We start from the raw sequence: 13,927 nt of genomic DNA on the forward strand, positions 1-13,927 counted from the left end.
GAAAATTAATTGGCAGAGCTGAACATTTCGTGAGGTTAACTCCCAGACCAGACAGACCCCGGAAATCATGCAGGATTGAAACTAAGTTGGGTATGGAGACCATAGGGTCCGTCAAAAACAGGAGTACGTCATCCGCATACATACTCAGCTTAAATTCCTGATCGCCCTTAACATAGCCCCTAATATCGGGGTTGAGGTTGATCGCCCGAGCCAGAGGTTCTATGGCCAGGGCGAACAGCAAGGGCGATAGCGGGCACCCCTGCCTGGTTCCACGACCCAGTGTAAAATAGTCTGAGTTGCAGCCTGGCAGCTTGATTCGGGTGCGAGGGTGGTGGTAAAGTGCCCTAAAGCCATGCACAAAGGCTCCTGAAAAACCAAATCTCCCCAAAGCCAGTTCTAGATAGGACCACAACACACTGTCAAACGCTTTGTGGATATCCAGGCCCAACAGTAACACTCTACGGGAAAATAGATCAGCATCCTGAATGACATTAGAGGCAAGCCTGATATTATCCGTGATCTGTCTGGTCGGTATAAAACCCGTTTGGTCAGGGGAGACTAGAGAGGTGATTATCTTAGCGAGCCTGTCGGCCAAAATGCGCCCAAAAATCTTGAGGTCGGTGTTGATAACCGAAATCGGCCTATAATTCTGTGGAAGAGTGTGGTCCTTGTTCGGCTTGGGGATCAGAGACATATTCGCTAAGAGCATGTCATCCGGGAAGGTATTACCCTCAAGGATATGATCGAACATGGCCCTGAGGTATGGTGTCAGGGAGTCCTGAAATTTCTTATAGTACTGGGCCGAGAATCCATCCGGCCCGGGGGTTTTGGAGGGTTTAAGGGATTTGATAACTTTAGAGATTTCCTGATCAGAACACGGGGCATTCAATGCTTGAATCTGGACCGTAGACAATTTAGGGAGCGGTATCTCCTCCAGCCAAGCCTCGAGGGCCCGGTCCGGAGGGGAGGCCGGGGGGGAGAGAAGGTCAGCGTAAAACTTGGAAAAAATTTTAAGGATCTCGGCTGGGTGGGAAACTGCAGTGCCTTGAGCGTTTCTTAATCTGTATGTATGCGGTGCTTGAATAGATTGGTTCAACTTTCTAGCAAACATGGCTGAGGCCGAGCTGCTGTGTAACAGAAACTTGGCCTTAGACCAGCGCAAAGCTTTCTCTGTTCTGTCAGACAAAATTCTGTCAAGTTCTAGTCTGTGCGAGTTAATTTGTAAGAGAGTGTTAGGGTCGTGATCTTGAGAATGTAAGTGATAAAGTCTGTCCAGTTCGATCGTGAGTCTGCGAATGTCTGCCAACCTTTGCCTATTTCTTTCTGCCGCTAGCTGAATCAGGTGCCCCCTGACCACTACCTTATGTGCGGCCCACAGTATGGGGGGGGACACCTCATTCGTATCATTATGCGCAAAATACTCTGTAATATGGGAGGAAATCTGCGGTAACACGCTTGGGTCTGAAAGAAGTGCCTCATTTAGTCTCCAACCCGCCACTGAGGGCTTAAGGCCCATGTGGGACAGGTCCAGGGATACCATCTGATGGTCTGACCATGGGCAGGGGTGGATGGACGCAGCCGTGGAGTTTGCCAGGAGAATTGCAGTACAGAATAAATAATCCAGCCTGGAATAACTGTCATGAGGGTGAGAATAAAATGTATACTCCCTGGCCCCCATGTTATGGGCCCTCCACGAGTCTGTCAAGTTATGGGAAAGAAGCAATGATTTTAGAGACTTCGAGAAGGCGTTAGCGGAGCCTCTGTCCCTGCTACGGTCAAGCACCGAGTGAGCTACCAGGTTGAAATCCCCCCCCACTATCATGTGGGGAGAAATATAACTATCAAGGACCCGGAAGAACGCTTTAAAAAAAGTTAGTTGTGAATCATTGGGTGCATAAACATTCGCTAGGGTAACCTGTTTACCTTGCAAGGAACCCTGAAGGATAATAAATCTGCTCTCAGGGTCCTTGTACATTCTGTCCATGTTAAACTGAACCCCATTGCGTAAAAAAATAGCCACCCCTCGGGATCGGGATGCATAAGTGGAGTAATAACCACGAGAATAAACCTTATTAAAAAATGAGGGGTGATTACCCGTAGAAAAATGTGTCTCCTGGAGGAGCAACACATCTGCTCGCAACTGTTTGTAGGCACTAAATGCTTTTTTACGTTTTTGAGGGGAGTTAAACCCCTTAACATTATGTGAGACTATCTTAATCCCCATTGATCATTTTGAGGGGAAAGCAAAGCCCAATAGAGGCTAATAACTCCGATCCCGAGGGGGGGGGTGAAAGATATACATATACACATTGGCCAACCTAATAAACCGCACTGCAGCGGAAGTCTACTAGCGTATATAAAGAAGTGTTTCCAGAGGATCTTAACCTTAGGTATTCTAATGATATAACAAAAAAGTGTCCCGTACCAGAAAATAAAAACAACCAAAAAAAACATAGTGAACATATAAACCATTGGGGTCGGGAGGGGATAGACCATCCCGACATAAAGATAAACCATATCTGCCAGGTGAGTGACCTTCCTGAACAGTGGGACCTCTAGGTCCAACACTCTCGGCCACCCGAGAGGAGAAAGATGGCGGGGAGGAGCAGGGACTAACTTGCCTCCACTCACCCCAACCCTCAACTCTCCCGCGGGGACGCAAGAGTGGGGGGAAAAACAAGCGCGGGCCCAATATCTCCGCACAGCGGGGACTAGGTAGAGCAAATGGTGCCTCCAGAAAGGCGCATTGGGCCATAGGGGGGAAGGGTGTCAAAAGTACCGTGATCTAAGAAGAAAACCCCCCCAGCTGGCCTCCATACCAGTCCACCAGTCCCATCAAAACTCAGGCCGGGGAAAAAAGCGGAAAGGAAAAGCAACCGGGCCAACTGGTTAAATATCAAAGTGCAAAAGAAAACAAAAATTATGAGACCCGTCTTCATATGAGGTGGGCTCTAAGGTTTTGCCTTTGCCTCCTGCGGTCTCTGTTCGGGGAAGGAGTGGCCCATATGGCCGAAGGGCGAGGTGTAGAGGGCATCCTGGGCAGGTCCTCCTTCGCCATGAGTCCCAGCTTGACCAGGAGCTCCTTGCCCTCCAGAATGGTGGTGACAGAGTACGTGGTGCCGTTATGGATGACCTGAAGTTTGAATGGAAATCCCCATCTGTACCGGATTCGTGCTTCCTGCAGGGGAGTCGTGATTTCTTTAAATTTGCGCCTCTTATCCAGGGTCGCCGGGGAAATGTCCGGGTAGATTTGGATCTTGACCCCCTCCAAGGTAATGTTGGGGGTGGCACGAGAAGCCCTTAGGATCTCCTCCTTCACCAGATAATCCTTGAGACACAAAATAATGTCCCTGGGAGGTTTGTCTTCAGGTGGCTTGGGCCGCAAAGCTCTGTGCAGTCTGTCACATGTAAATGCAGAGATAGGAGAAGCAGGCAGTAGAGATTGAAACAGCTTCAGCACGGCAGGGGCTATATCAGTTATGGCCTCCGGGACCCCCCTGAGCCTCAGGTTGTTCCGTCTGTTTCTGTTGTCAAGGTCCTCCAAGTGGCCCTGGAGCTGGGAGACCGACTCTGAGAGGGATTCATGATCCCTGCGGAGGTCAGAGTATGCAAGCTGCAGCTCATCATGCTTCGTTTCCAGTAAGTCAGTTCTGCCTCCCAAAACAGCAAGCTCCTGTTGTAATGTGCTGGTGGACTTATGGAGTTCGGTTTGAAATTTCTCCGCCAGTTTTGTGTACATAGCTGTGAGGCTGTCATCTAGGTCTGCTTTGGTGAGTTGTAAAGAGTACTCACCATCCCTGATCGAATGTGCAGGGGAGGCTGCAGGGCTGCCTCTGAGCTCCGGCGTGCGTCCCAGGTCAGCGCCATCTTGGGAATTCCCCGCCATCTCCCGGGCCCTGAGGAGATAGTTTGTGAGGGACCGCTGTGCTGGTTTCCCGCGACGGGACTTGGCGGACGGCATGCACCGATCTTTCCTCCGGGGGTGCAGGTACTTCAGGTGCTCGAACAGTGCGTTAAACGGCCCCGGGGAGTGAGATAACGTCCCCGCTGCGACGGAGCTCCTCTCAAGTGCGACCTTCCAGGTTCGCGCCGCGCATGCGCCCCCTCAGCAGATAATCTTAATGGAGAGAAGGAAAATAAAACCCTTAAATTAGGAAAACAAAACAGAAAGTAGCAAGCCTTTTTTATAGAAGAAAGTTAGGTGAATTATACCTAGAGGTGTTTTATGATTGTGACCCAAAAATCTTGAGAGTATATTAGAGTTTTGTGGGCATATGGGAGTTCTCAGCCTCACACCAAGACTTTGATGATGAGGAAACTTTAGTAATAGGGATCCCAAGATATAGATTATAGGTGTATGTCTACAGAAAACACTGAGCAGGCTCCCATAGCAACAGAGTACAGAGGTGAGGTCATTTTTTTGCAGCTAAACGGTCTTCTAAATGACATGGTGTACTGCGTAGCAGAAAACAATGAGGACCAAAATGAGGCAAGAACTCATGTACTCAAAAGCTCATGCTGAAGAGGGTGGTAGGTAGAGGGGATGAGGTCACTGTAGGTGGGTGGAACAAGACCAGTGAGCCACAAACCGCTTCAGAAGTCCAAACAGCGGTAAGAAGTTGCGTCCCCTAGGCTGAATAACAGGTAATAGAGTGCAAAGCGTGCAAAACTCCATCTAGCAGTTATCAGCACCATCAGACTTAACCTTTGCAGATGTAAGATGGGAGTGGTGGGAATTGCAAAATGGTCCTAAGAGACCAGGCTAGTACTGCTATGTTCCAGTCCAGGGTATAGCCTCAAAAACTGTCGCTGGGGATATGCCGATCTGAATAGCTGCATACACTGAAAAAAAAAGAAGAAAAAACACAAAATATATTTGTGTGTCCCTCAACAGCCAATTTAAAATAAAAAAAGTACTAGCAAATGTGTGCCTATTTATGAATGGGTAATTAAGGCTGAGCTTTTAACGCACTGACAAACATTGTTGCCCTTACAGACAACACTGTAAGCTGGACACGTGGTAGTGTCAAGTGTGCCATCTCTCGTAGATAACCACAGACTAGATTGGAAAAGAAAAAGTAAAAAATAGGATTTTTTACATCATACTTACCTGTAAAATCCTTTTCTTTGAGTACATCATGGGTCACAGAGTCGGGCTAATAATCATTACCCCCTGGGACATCCCAGAGCAACAGCCTTGAGGGGAGAAAGACACCCTGCCCAACAATAGCCATCAGAACTTGTACGGCAGCCCGCAGTACACTACGTCCGAAAGCCGAATCATTGGCTGCCTAAACATCCACTTGATAAAATTTTGTGAACGTATGCACTGAAGACCAGGTACCAACCTTACAAATCTGAGCCAGATACCTGATGGCAAAAAGCCCAGGAGGTTCCTACACCCCTGGTAGAATGAGCTCTCACCCTAAATGGAGGAGGAGCTTTATGTTTCAGACCATAGGCCCCAAATGGCAATGGAAGCTGCCTGCCCCTTCTTGTGTCCTTTTTTTGTTTTAACAAGAGTCTGATCCTTGGATCTCTGCAGATCTAGACAGATAAACCATGACTGCCCGGACAACATCCAAAGGATGCAGTCGTCTCTCTTCCGTCGAACAAGGGCGAGAGAAAAAAGAAGGCAAAATAATGTCCTGATTTAAATGAAAGGCCAATACCACCTTTGGAAAAAAGGATGGAACAGGTCGTAACACGACTCTGTCATGGTGAAGGATCAAGTACGGTACCCTGCGTGAAAGGGCTGCCAATTCCGACACCCTTCTATCTAGGGTGATAGCCATCAGGAGGGCTAGCTTGTGTGACAGCAAGTCTAATGGAATTTCCTTAAGAGGTTCAAATGGTTGTTTCTGTAACACAGAAAGCACCAAGTTCAAGTCCCAAGGACACACACATAGGTGACATAATGGGGGAAAGCAAGCGAGATGCCCCTTGCATAAAGGTTCGGATCAGTGAATGGGGAGGCTAAAGGCCTTTGGAAGAATACTGATAGGGCAGAAACTTGAACTCTGATTGTACTCCTAGCCAATTTGATTTCCACAGCTGACTGAAGAAAAGAAAAAAATTCTCCCAATCGCATATTTCCGAGGATACCATTTTCTGGCTTCACACACAGCAATCTTCCAGACCTTATGATAGACCTTCCTAGTGACAGCTTTTCTAGCATCCGCTGGTCTCGAGACGCCACGGTCCTTTAACACCCTGGCTTCAATAGCCATGCCATCAAATTTAGAGATTGTACATTGGGGTGGAATATAGGACCTTGAGACAGTAGATCGGGGAAACGTGGAATCGTTTATGGATCATCTATCATCAGTCTCACAATCTCCAGGAACCAGGGCCTTCTGGGCCAGGCTGGTGCCACCAGAATGACTGGAACCCAATCTCTTTGAATCCTGCGCAACAAATGTGGAAGGAGGGGGATCAGAGGGAAAGCATAAACCAGGGAGTACTGGCTCCATGGAACCACCAGAGCATCTGCTACAATTGCCAGAGGATCTCTTGTTCGAGACACAAACTGCTGTAGCTTGTTGTTGAACCTGGATGCCACTAGGTCGATCTCTCCCCAACATTGGCATATTTTCTGGAACACCTCTGGGTGTAGGGTCCATTCCCCTGGGTAGATCTGCTGACGGCTGAGATAATCTGCCTTCCAGTTCTCTACTCCCGGGATATGGACTGCCAATATCATTGGCACATGTCCCTCTGCCCAGGCTAGTATGTAGTTCACCTCCTTCAGAGCTGAACGACTCCTGGTACCACCTTGGTGGCTTATACAGGCTACTGCCATGGCCTTATCGGACTGAACCCTGATGGGGCAGTCCTGAAGCTCCACCGTCCAGGACCATAGGGCCAGATGTACTGCCCATAAGTCTAGGACGTTAATGGGCAGGGTCTGCTCTGTCCCTGACCATTTCCCCTGAGCTGTGAACCCGTCTAGGGTCACTCCCCAGACAGAGACTGGCTTCTGTAGTTAGTTTTTTCCAAGTTACTGGGAGAAAGGATTTTCCCTTACACTGGTTCTGATCCTGCAACCACCAGTTTAGGCTTAAGCCTGAGGAGATAAGCACATTGGATAATTCAGGGCTTTTCTTCCTCAAGGAAGCAAAGGAGGATCTCTGCAGGCTACTGTTATCTATTACAGGCTTATTATTTAAGCCCTTAAGGTGAGGGAACACTCGATGGGGGTTGTGTGTGCACCTCGCATGAAGACACCATTAGCACATGATTGATGTTACTATGGACTTTTGCTGTTTGATTTAAATACTTCATCAAGGATTTATTGATATTCACGGAGAACAAGCACTTTATTATTTATTATTATATATATGGACTATAGTCGTTTAGTTTTATATTATCCTCATTGAGGACTGAGTGCAATATCACGGAGCACGAGCACTTTTGACTTATATATTCCTTTCAATGCATGGTGATAAGTTATAGATATCTTTGCTATAATTGATTGGATTTATTATTTTTATATATATATATATACACACACACATACACATATATACTCCTCAGAAGGGAGACCCTTTAACAGGGCTCTACAATTGATTGGATTTATTATTTATTTATATATATATATATATATATATATATATATATATATATATATATACACATATATACTCCTCAGAAGGGAGACCCTTTAACAGGGCTCAACAAGCCCCTATGCAATGATCCTGCTAAGCACTTTTAGCCTGCCAAGCAACACCTGGTGACTCACGTGACCCGGTTAAGGAAATGAACCCCTGCAAGTGTCTGTTCAGGGCCTGCTCTGTGTCCCAAAGCTACCTTCTGGAAGCACAACATGCTTGGCCTGCACAGCTTAAATAAGCTGGGTGTACGCTGGAACATCCTATGCATGTGTGCGCACGTACGTGCGCGGTTTGGCCGAGCGGGCATGACTGTATTCGCGTACAACGCAAATCTTCGTGTGCCCAGATAAAGGCTACGGCGCATGTGCAGCAAAGCCGCTTGCGCCATGGCTGCCAAACAAACTGCTGAGCCCAGCGGCACTTTTGTGAACGTACGTGAACCAAGGCGAAATGGCGCACCGTCGTACGCCATCATACAGGTAAAAAAAAAACAGACACAAGCAAAAAAGGTACACTTTGCAAACACCCACAGCTAGCCCAGAACTCCCCCATATGGTCACCGCACACAGGTGTCCAGCCTTTAGCTAACTTGGCTGATTGTTACAATCACTGGTACACCCCACAATAATAAAATAAAGGGGTTTCACTAACCTATCCAGGCGCAGGGCCACTTAGAATCTAAGGGCCCGGTTCTTCACCCTTCACAGCGTGTTCCTGTCACTTGGACCATCAAGGACTGTGTGCCCTTTCATTTCATATTTTGTGGGACCCGCTCTTTGGGGATACCCGTGAGTATGTGATCAGTATTTATTTTCTAGATTGTACCAGCTCTGATGTCATACATGTGATCATTACTTGGACATTCGCTGAGATATTGCTTCTGCCTATGAGGTGTCTGGCGTTTAAGACCTATCCATCCAGTCTCTGTCTTCCTGGGGGGGCCCCTTTAGGTCTTTCCATTTTTTACTCTTCACACAAACAATTGATACTGCTGATATTTGTGCTCCATTTGTAAAAACACCCCGAAGAAAGGCATCTAGCCAGAAATGTCGGGTTCATCAGAGATGTGATTAATGTCTGTATCAATTGTGTATTTCATAACACTCTTTGACATTACTTTGACATTATTTTGTGTACTGGTCACTTTTAATGTCCCATCTCCTAAGGGTTTTTTTTTCTTCTTTTGATCCAGCAATGTGCACGAGAGCAGAGGCTCTCTTCCTCTTCATTGGCTCAGACATAAAGCCATTGGCTCTTGCTGCTGTCAATCACAGCCAGAAGAAGAGGAAGTGGGGGGAGGGGCCGAGTCACACTCTGTGTGTCAATGGGCACACAGAGCAGCTCAGAAGTGAAAATGCACAAGTGTCCCCATAGCCCCCTTCGATTTCCTCTTTAGAGGGTATAATTGTAATGTTTAAGCAGAATCACTGTGACCCTTAACCCCTTTCTCCTGATGCATGCTGGGGTAGGGGCTGTATCAGGAAGTCAGTTACAGTGTGTGTGGGACTGGAAGTAGCAGCATGATACTTAGAGGGAGATCTGTTGTATATGACTCCTCCATGTAAGAATGCACATAGCTTTCTGAGTGAGTAATAAACCCTTCCCTGGTTAAGAAGTGCATACAGCCTGTGTGTAACTTGCCGAGCAGACACTGGCAGCATTGCTAGCAACACCTTTAGAGACCCTGTGTCAAAAGGACATAACAGTAATTTTAGAGGAAATTTATTGCACATCTGGTGGGAATGTCCTATTGTCCAGAAACTATGGACGCAAATTTATGATATGATTAACACAATTTTTAACAAACCCATGAATCTAGACCCATGGGAAGCCTTACTAAATAAACCACATATGAGTTTTAGAAAGCCAGAGAGAAAATTGGGCCTCTATGCATTTTGTGTGTAACATGTCATCAAGAGCTTCCTGATGACCTGTGTTACACAAAATGCATAGAGGCTGTGTGTCCACTTTCTACTGACATCACATCCTGTCTAGTTGGTTCCCAACCCGTGTTTTGCTTCCTGATGAAGTGTTACATGAAATGCATAGAGGCTGCATGTCCGTGTTCTACTGACATCACATCCGGTCTAGTTGGTGCTCAACTCGGGTTTTAGAATGCAGGCCGGGGCTAAAAGAACGGCATGCACATCTACTCTAAGCGGTACATGTTGATGCCATCTAAACACAAGTGTGCATTACTTTACCTACTTTCCTTTATTCATTTGCAACAAATTGCGCTATGATTACCCATATGTTTTTCCTGAGCCCTATTGCCTGATTAGTGCTAAAGACAGAGGGATTGTTCTCATTCATGTTGTTGGTTGGAAGAAACCTATCATTTCTACAAAGCTTTTTTGTTTTAAAGTTCTGGTGAGTTTGCATTCCTTATGTACGTTTTATGGTGGAGCACCATCTGAAGAATTCTCTACTTTCCTATTTCTTTTTCGCTGTGATTGGACTTTTTATGTGAATATATATAGAAGAATTTTTGCTTGGACTTTATTTTTTTTACCTATTTTTCAAATTTTACTGTGGGATGGTATATATGGATATATGATTATATCACCTACGTTGTAAGATGAAGGTTTATAGAGTATCTCACAAAAGTGTAAATATTTTATTATAACTTTTCATGACAACACTGACGAAATTACACTTTGCTTTTGAGCATCAGTGGGGAATCCGCAAATGGAAGGTGGAGGAGTGCAAGGTTTCCAACATCCACCAGCTCCGTGATGTCATCACAGCTCTGGTGAACTCCATGCCCAAGAGGGTTAAGGCAGTGCTGGAAAATAATGGTGGCCACACAAAATATTGACACTTTGGCCATTTTTATTTAGGAGTGTACTCACTTTTGTTGGTAGCAGTTTAGACATTAATGGCTGTGTGTTGAGTTATTTTGAGGGGAGAGCACATTTACACTGTTATACAAGCTGTACACACTACTTTCCATTGTAGCAATGTGTAATTTCTTCAGTGCTGTCACATGAAAAGATATAATAAAATATTTTCATAAATGTGAGGGATGTACTCACATTTGTGAGATACTGTATATAAGTTAGCTCCACAACCTTTTTTTGCACAAAGTTATTTCATTCATTTGGAGTGGTCTATCCACTTTTAAAGGGTCAGCTTCACTCTACATTATTTATATAATTTTTCTGGCACCATCACTTGTCACCTTACATGTGTCTACAGTTAGGCAATAATTACATAAAGCAGGTAAGGTCAATATGTTCATCTCCTTTTGTGGCTGCAGGGGGAGAGCACAAACATGCTTTGCATTCATAAGGTTGTAACCTACCTATCCTGCTGCGTTCTACTGAGTAGTGTAGCTGGCTGCAGAATGAGGGGGTGTGATTTATGAAGTGAGCTTGTTCACATCTAACATGTACAGGCCTAGTGTACCCTCCCAGATTCACGGCAATTCCCAAAGCATGTTGGGAAGTGTAGTTTAATTATAGCGTAGACAGTGAGAGAGGCAAGGATATTATGTAATCCCTGTTGTAACACCTCTTCCTTGGCAGAATAGATGCTGCATCTTTTGAATTAGAGAGAGGACGTCCTGAAAATTCAGGTAGATTTTTCTCTTCGATTGTAAGGAATTTCACAAATGTAATAACGGTTTAGTGTTTTGTGTGGGTTGGTATACTAATGGGGGATTTTTTTGCCAATCCCCAAATTGCTTTAATATCACTTTAAGCCCAACATGGGCTATGAGCGACTAGTCAGGAACGAGCCTCACAGGAACTGTAAGTGGCTGGTCAGAGAGGAACTACAAATGGGGGGGTGAGAGACTAGTTAGGGCTGAGCTTTAAATGTATGGTGAGAGGCTGGTCAGGGCTGAGCTTTGAATGTTTAGCGAGAGGCTGGTCTGGGCTGAGCTTTCCATGTGTGGTGAGAGGCTAGTCAGGGCTGAGCTTTACATGTGTTATGAGGCTAGTCAGGCTGAGCTTTCCATGTGTGGTGAAAGGCTGGTCAGGTCTGAGCTTTACATGTGTCCAAAGAGACTTGTCAGGGCTGATCAATCCAGGCTGTGTTATGCACTAAACACTTAAAGGAAATAGGAGGTTGCCTCATGTAGAGGGCAGGACCTTCCAGTGAAGAAATACATTTCAATTGAATGTAATGTAAATAAGCGTTCCAATAAATGCCACAGTAAAAAACACACAGCAGCAGAATATGTAACACATGCTACGATTGGTTGAGAATCTTGCATTATTAATTATATTATTTCAGCAAATCTCTGAGAACCCATACGAACCAGAGCCATATCCTTGCATGTGCCCTTTGGATTGCATGTCGGAAATCCCCACAGGGTCCAGGTGAGACTTAGATACAGCTGGATGAGAAGGAGAGTGCTTCATTCCTGGCTGCCTCTGCTGTTGCTGTTGGAGTGCACTTACCATTCGTGCCAACTGCTGCATAGATGAAACAAAGACAAATTTGCATTATAGAGAAAATAAATCTAAAACTTGGCAAATCTGATAATATGAGATTCAATAATTGATGTTTGCATCTAAAGGACTTGCCATGAAATCTTTTTCTTCGAGTTCATTAAGGAACACAGGATGAAGTAATTCTGAGACATTGGGTTACACTGCTGCCTTCAGGACATTGGTTGACAAAGTGGTAGAATATAACCCTTTCCACTGCAAACGTGCTGCAATTTTGTGGAAAAGCAATAGTAGGAGAGGCTCATAAGAATCATGGGATGGGACCTGTGTCCTTTAATGAACTTCAAGAAAAATATTTTACGGTTAGTCAAAAATCCTGTTTTCCTAATTGCACATAACCCAGAGACACTGTAAAAGTAAAGCAGATGAGGCTCAACAGAGCGCACATTGCTGCTAGAAGAAACTTACGACCAAACATGGCATAAGATAAGGCAAGAAAATTCACCTGGTAAAGCATGTGAACAGAAGACCAGGAGGAAGCCTTGCAAACCTGAGAAACAGATGCCTGATGCTTAAAAGCCCATGAAGCACTAACTGATCTACTGGTGCTTTGACAGGTAAGGAGTTTGTCCTTAAAGGGTAACATCAATTTAGTGAGAGAATTTTTTTTTTTATCAAATAAGAAAAATGATAATATAGCTTAAACAGTTACTACACAAGTCATATTGAAATCACAAGCTATTAAAAATTACCTTTGCTTTTCAATTCGTAGTGCTGTGATTTTCTGTAAAATGCAATGCAATATGGTGCACAGATGGTGTACAGAATGCCCCCCCAGAAGTTTAATTTTCTCCAGAGTGCTTGGCTTACTGATTTGTCCAGAAGTCTGCCCTAAGATACAAGTCAGATTTTGGGCATCAAAAATGCCATTATACTACTGTATATATGATACTCCCAAAGGAAAATCATGTCTAAAGGGATGCAGACCCTGCCACTTTCCTCATTAAAACCCTGCAGGTGCAGCAGCTGATTGATAATGATAAAAACACTCCCATACAAATGGACACAGACAAACAGCTATTTATTGAGAATAACAAAAGGTAGGAATCTGCAACAATATGTGCTATAATCCCTGCAATGTACATAGATCACCCAGATGGGATATACCTACCCACATAAAGCCAGTGACGGTAAAGCAGGATGAAATATTGGAAGTTGCGACAGAATGTCCTCTCACATCGGCATTCACCAAGGAATATCCACCACTATTCATACTATATCAGTGTACCACGGACGTGGAGGCCAATCTGGGGCAATCAGAAACACCGGAATCCCCTCGGCCTCCACTCTGTGAAGCAGACATGGTAGAAGTTTGAGTGGGGGGGGGGAGGCATAAATCAGCCGATTATGTCCCCATGGAGCCACTAACGCGTCTCCCGGGTCCGCCCAGGGATCCTTTGACCTGGCCACAAACCTCAGTACTTTCCGATTGAGTCGAGAAGCCAGGGGATCCACATCTGGCATGCCGCCACCTTAGGCAAAGGAGCCAAAATGCATCCAGATGTAGCAACCATTCCCCTTGGTCCAGCATCTGACGACTTAGGTAGTCTGCATGCCAGTTTTATACGCCCGGAATGTACACGGCCGACAGAGCCGGCACGTGCCGCTCTGCCCACCGCAGGGTGTGAGCGACCTCCAGTGCTGCAGCTGAGCTCCTTGTTCCTCCTTGATGGTTGACATACGTCACTGCTGTGGCGTTGTCCGACTGGATGCCCCTGCATCCTCTGTGACCATGTTGAGAGGCACCGCTTGATTGCCCGAAGCTCCAGTACATTGATCTGCAGGCAGGATTCCTCCTGGGTCCACTGTACGCCACAAACTCCCCCCCCCCCCCCAACCAGTCAGGCTGGAGTCCGT

At 45.7% G+C, this 13,927-nt stretch overlaps 1 protein-coding gene across 13 annotated transcripts in view; it reads right to left on the reverse strand.

Moving 5' to 3' along the window:
• TNRC6B (trinucleotide repeat containing adaptor 6B) overlaps positions 1-13,927 on the reverse strand; it is a 1,034,757-nt gene that overhangs the window by 166,669 nt on the left and 854,161 nt on the right. For all 13 annotated transcript variants that reach the window (XM_077452437.1, XM_077452434.1, XM_077452436.1 and 10 more), the window contains one exon: positions 11,878-12,034. In XM_077452437.1, coding sequence (XP_077308563.1) covers positions 11,878-12,034 — 157 coding nt within the window. The remainder of the gene's footprint in view (positions 1-11,877; positions 12,035-13,927) is intronic.

Source organism: Lithobates pipiens, unplaced genomic scaffold (genome assembly GCF_037356315.1).
Source record: "Lithobates pipiens isolate NorthernLeopardFrog02 unplaced genomic scaffold, aLitPip1_a1.2 Scaffold_23, whole genome shotgun sequence".
NCBI classification, from domain to species: domain Eukaryota; kingdom Metazoa; phylum Chordata; class Amphibia; order Anura; family Ranidae; genus Lithobates; species Lithobates pipiens.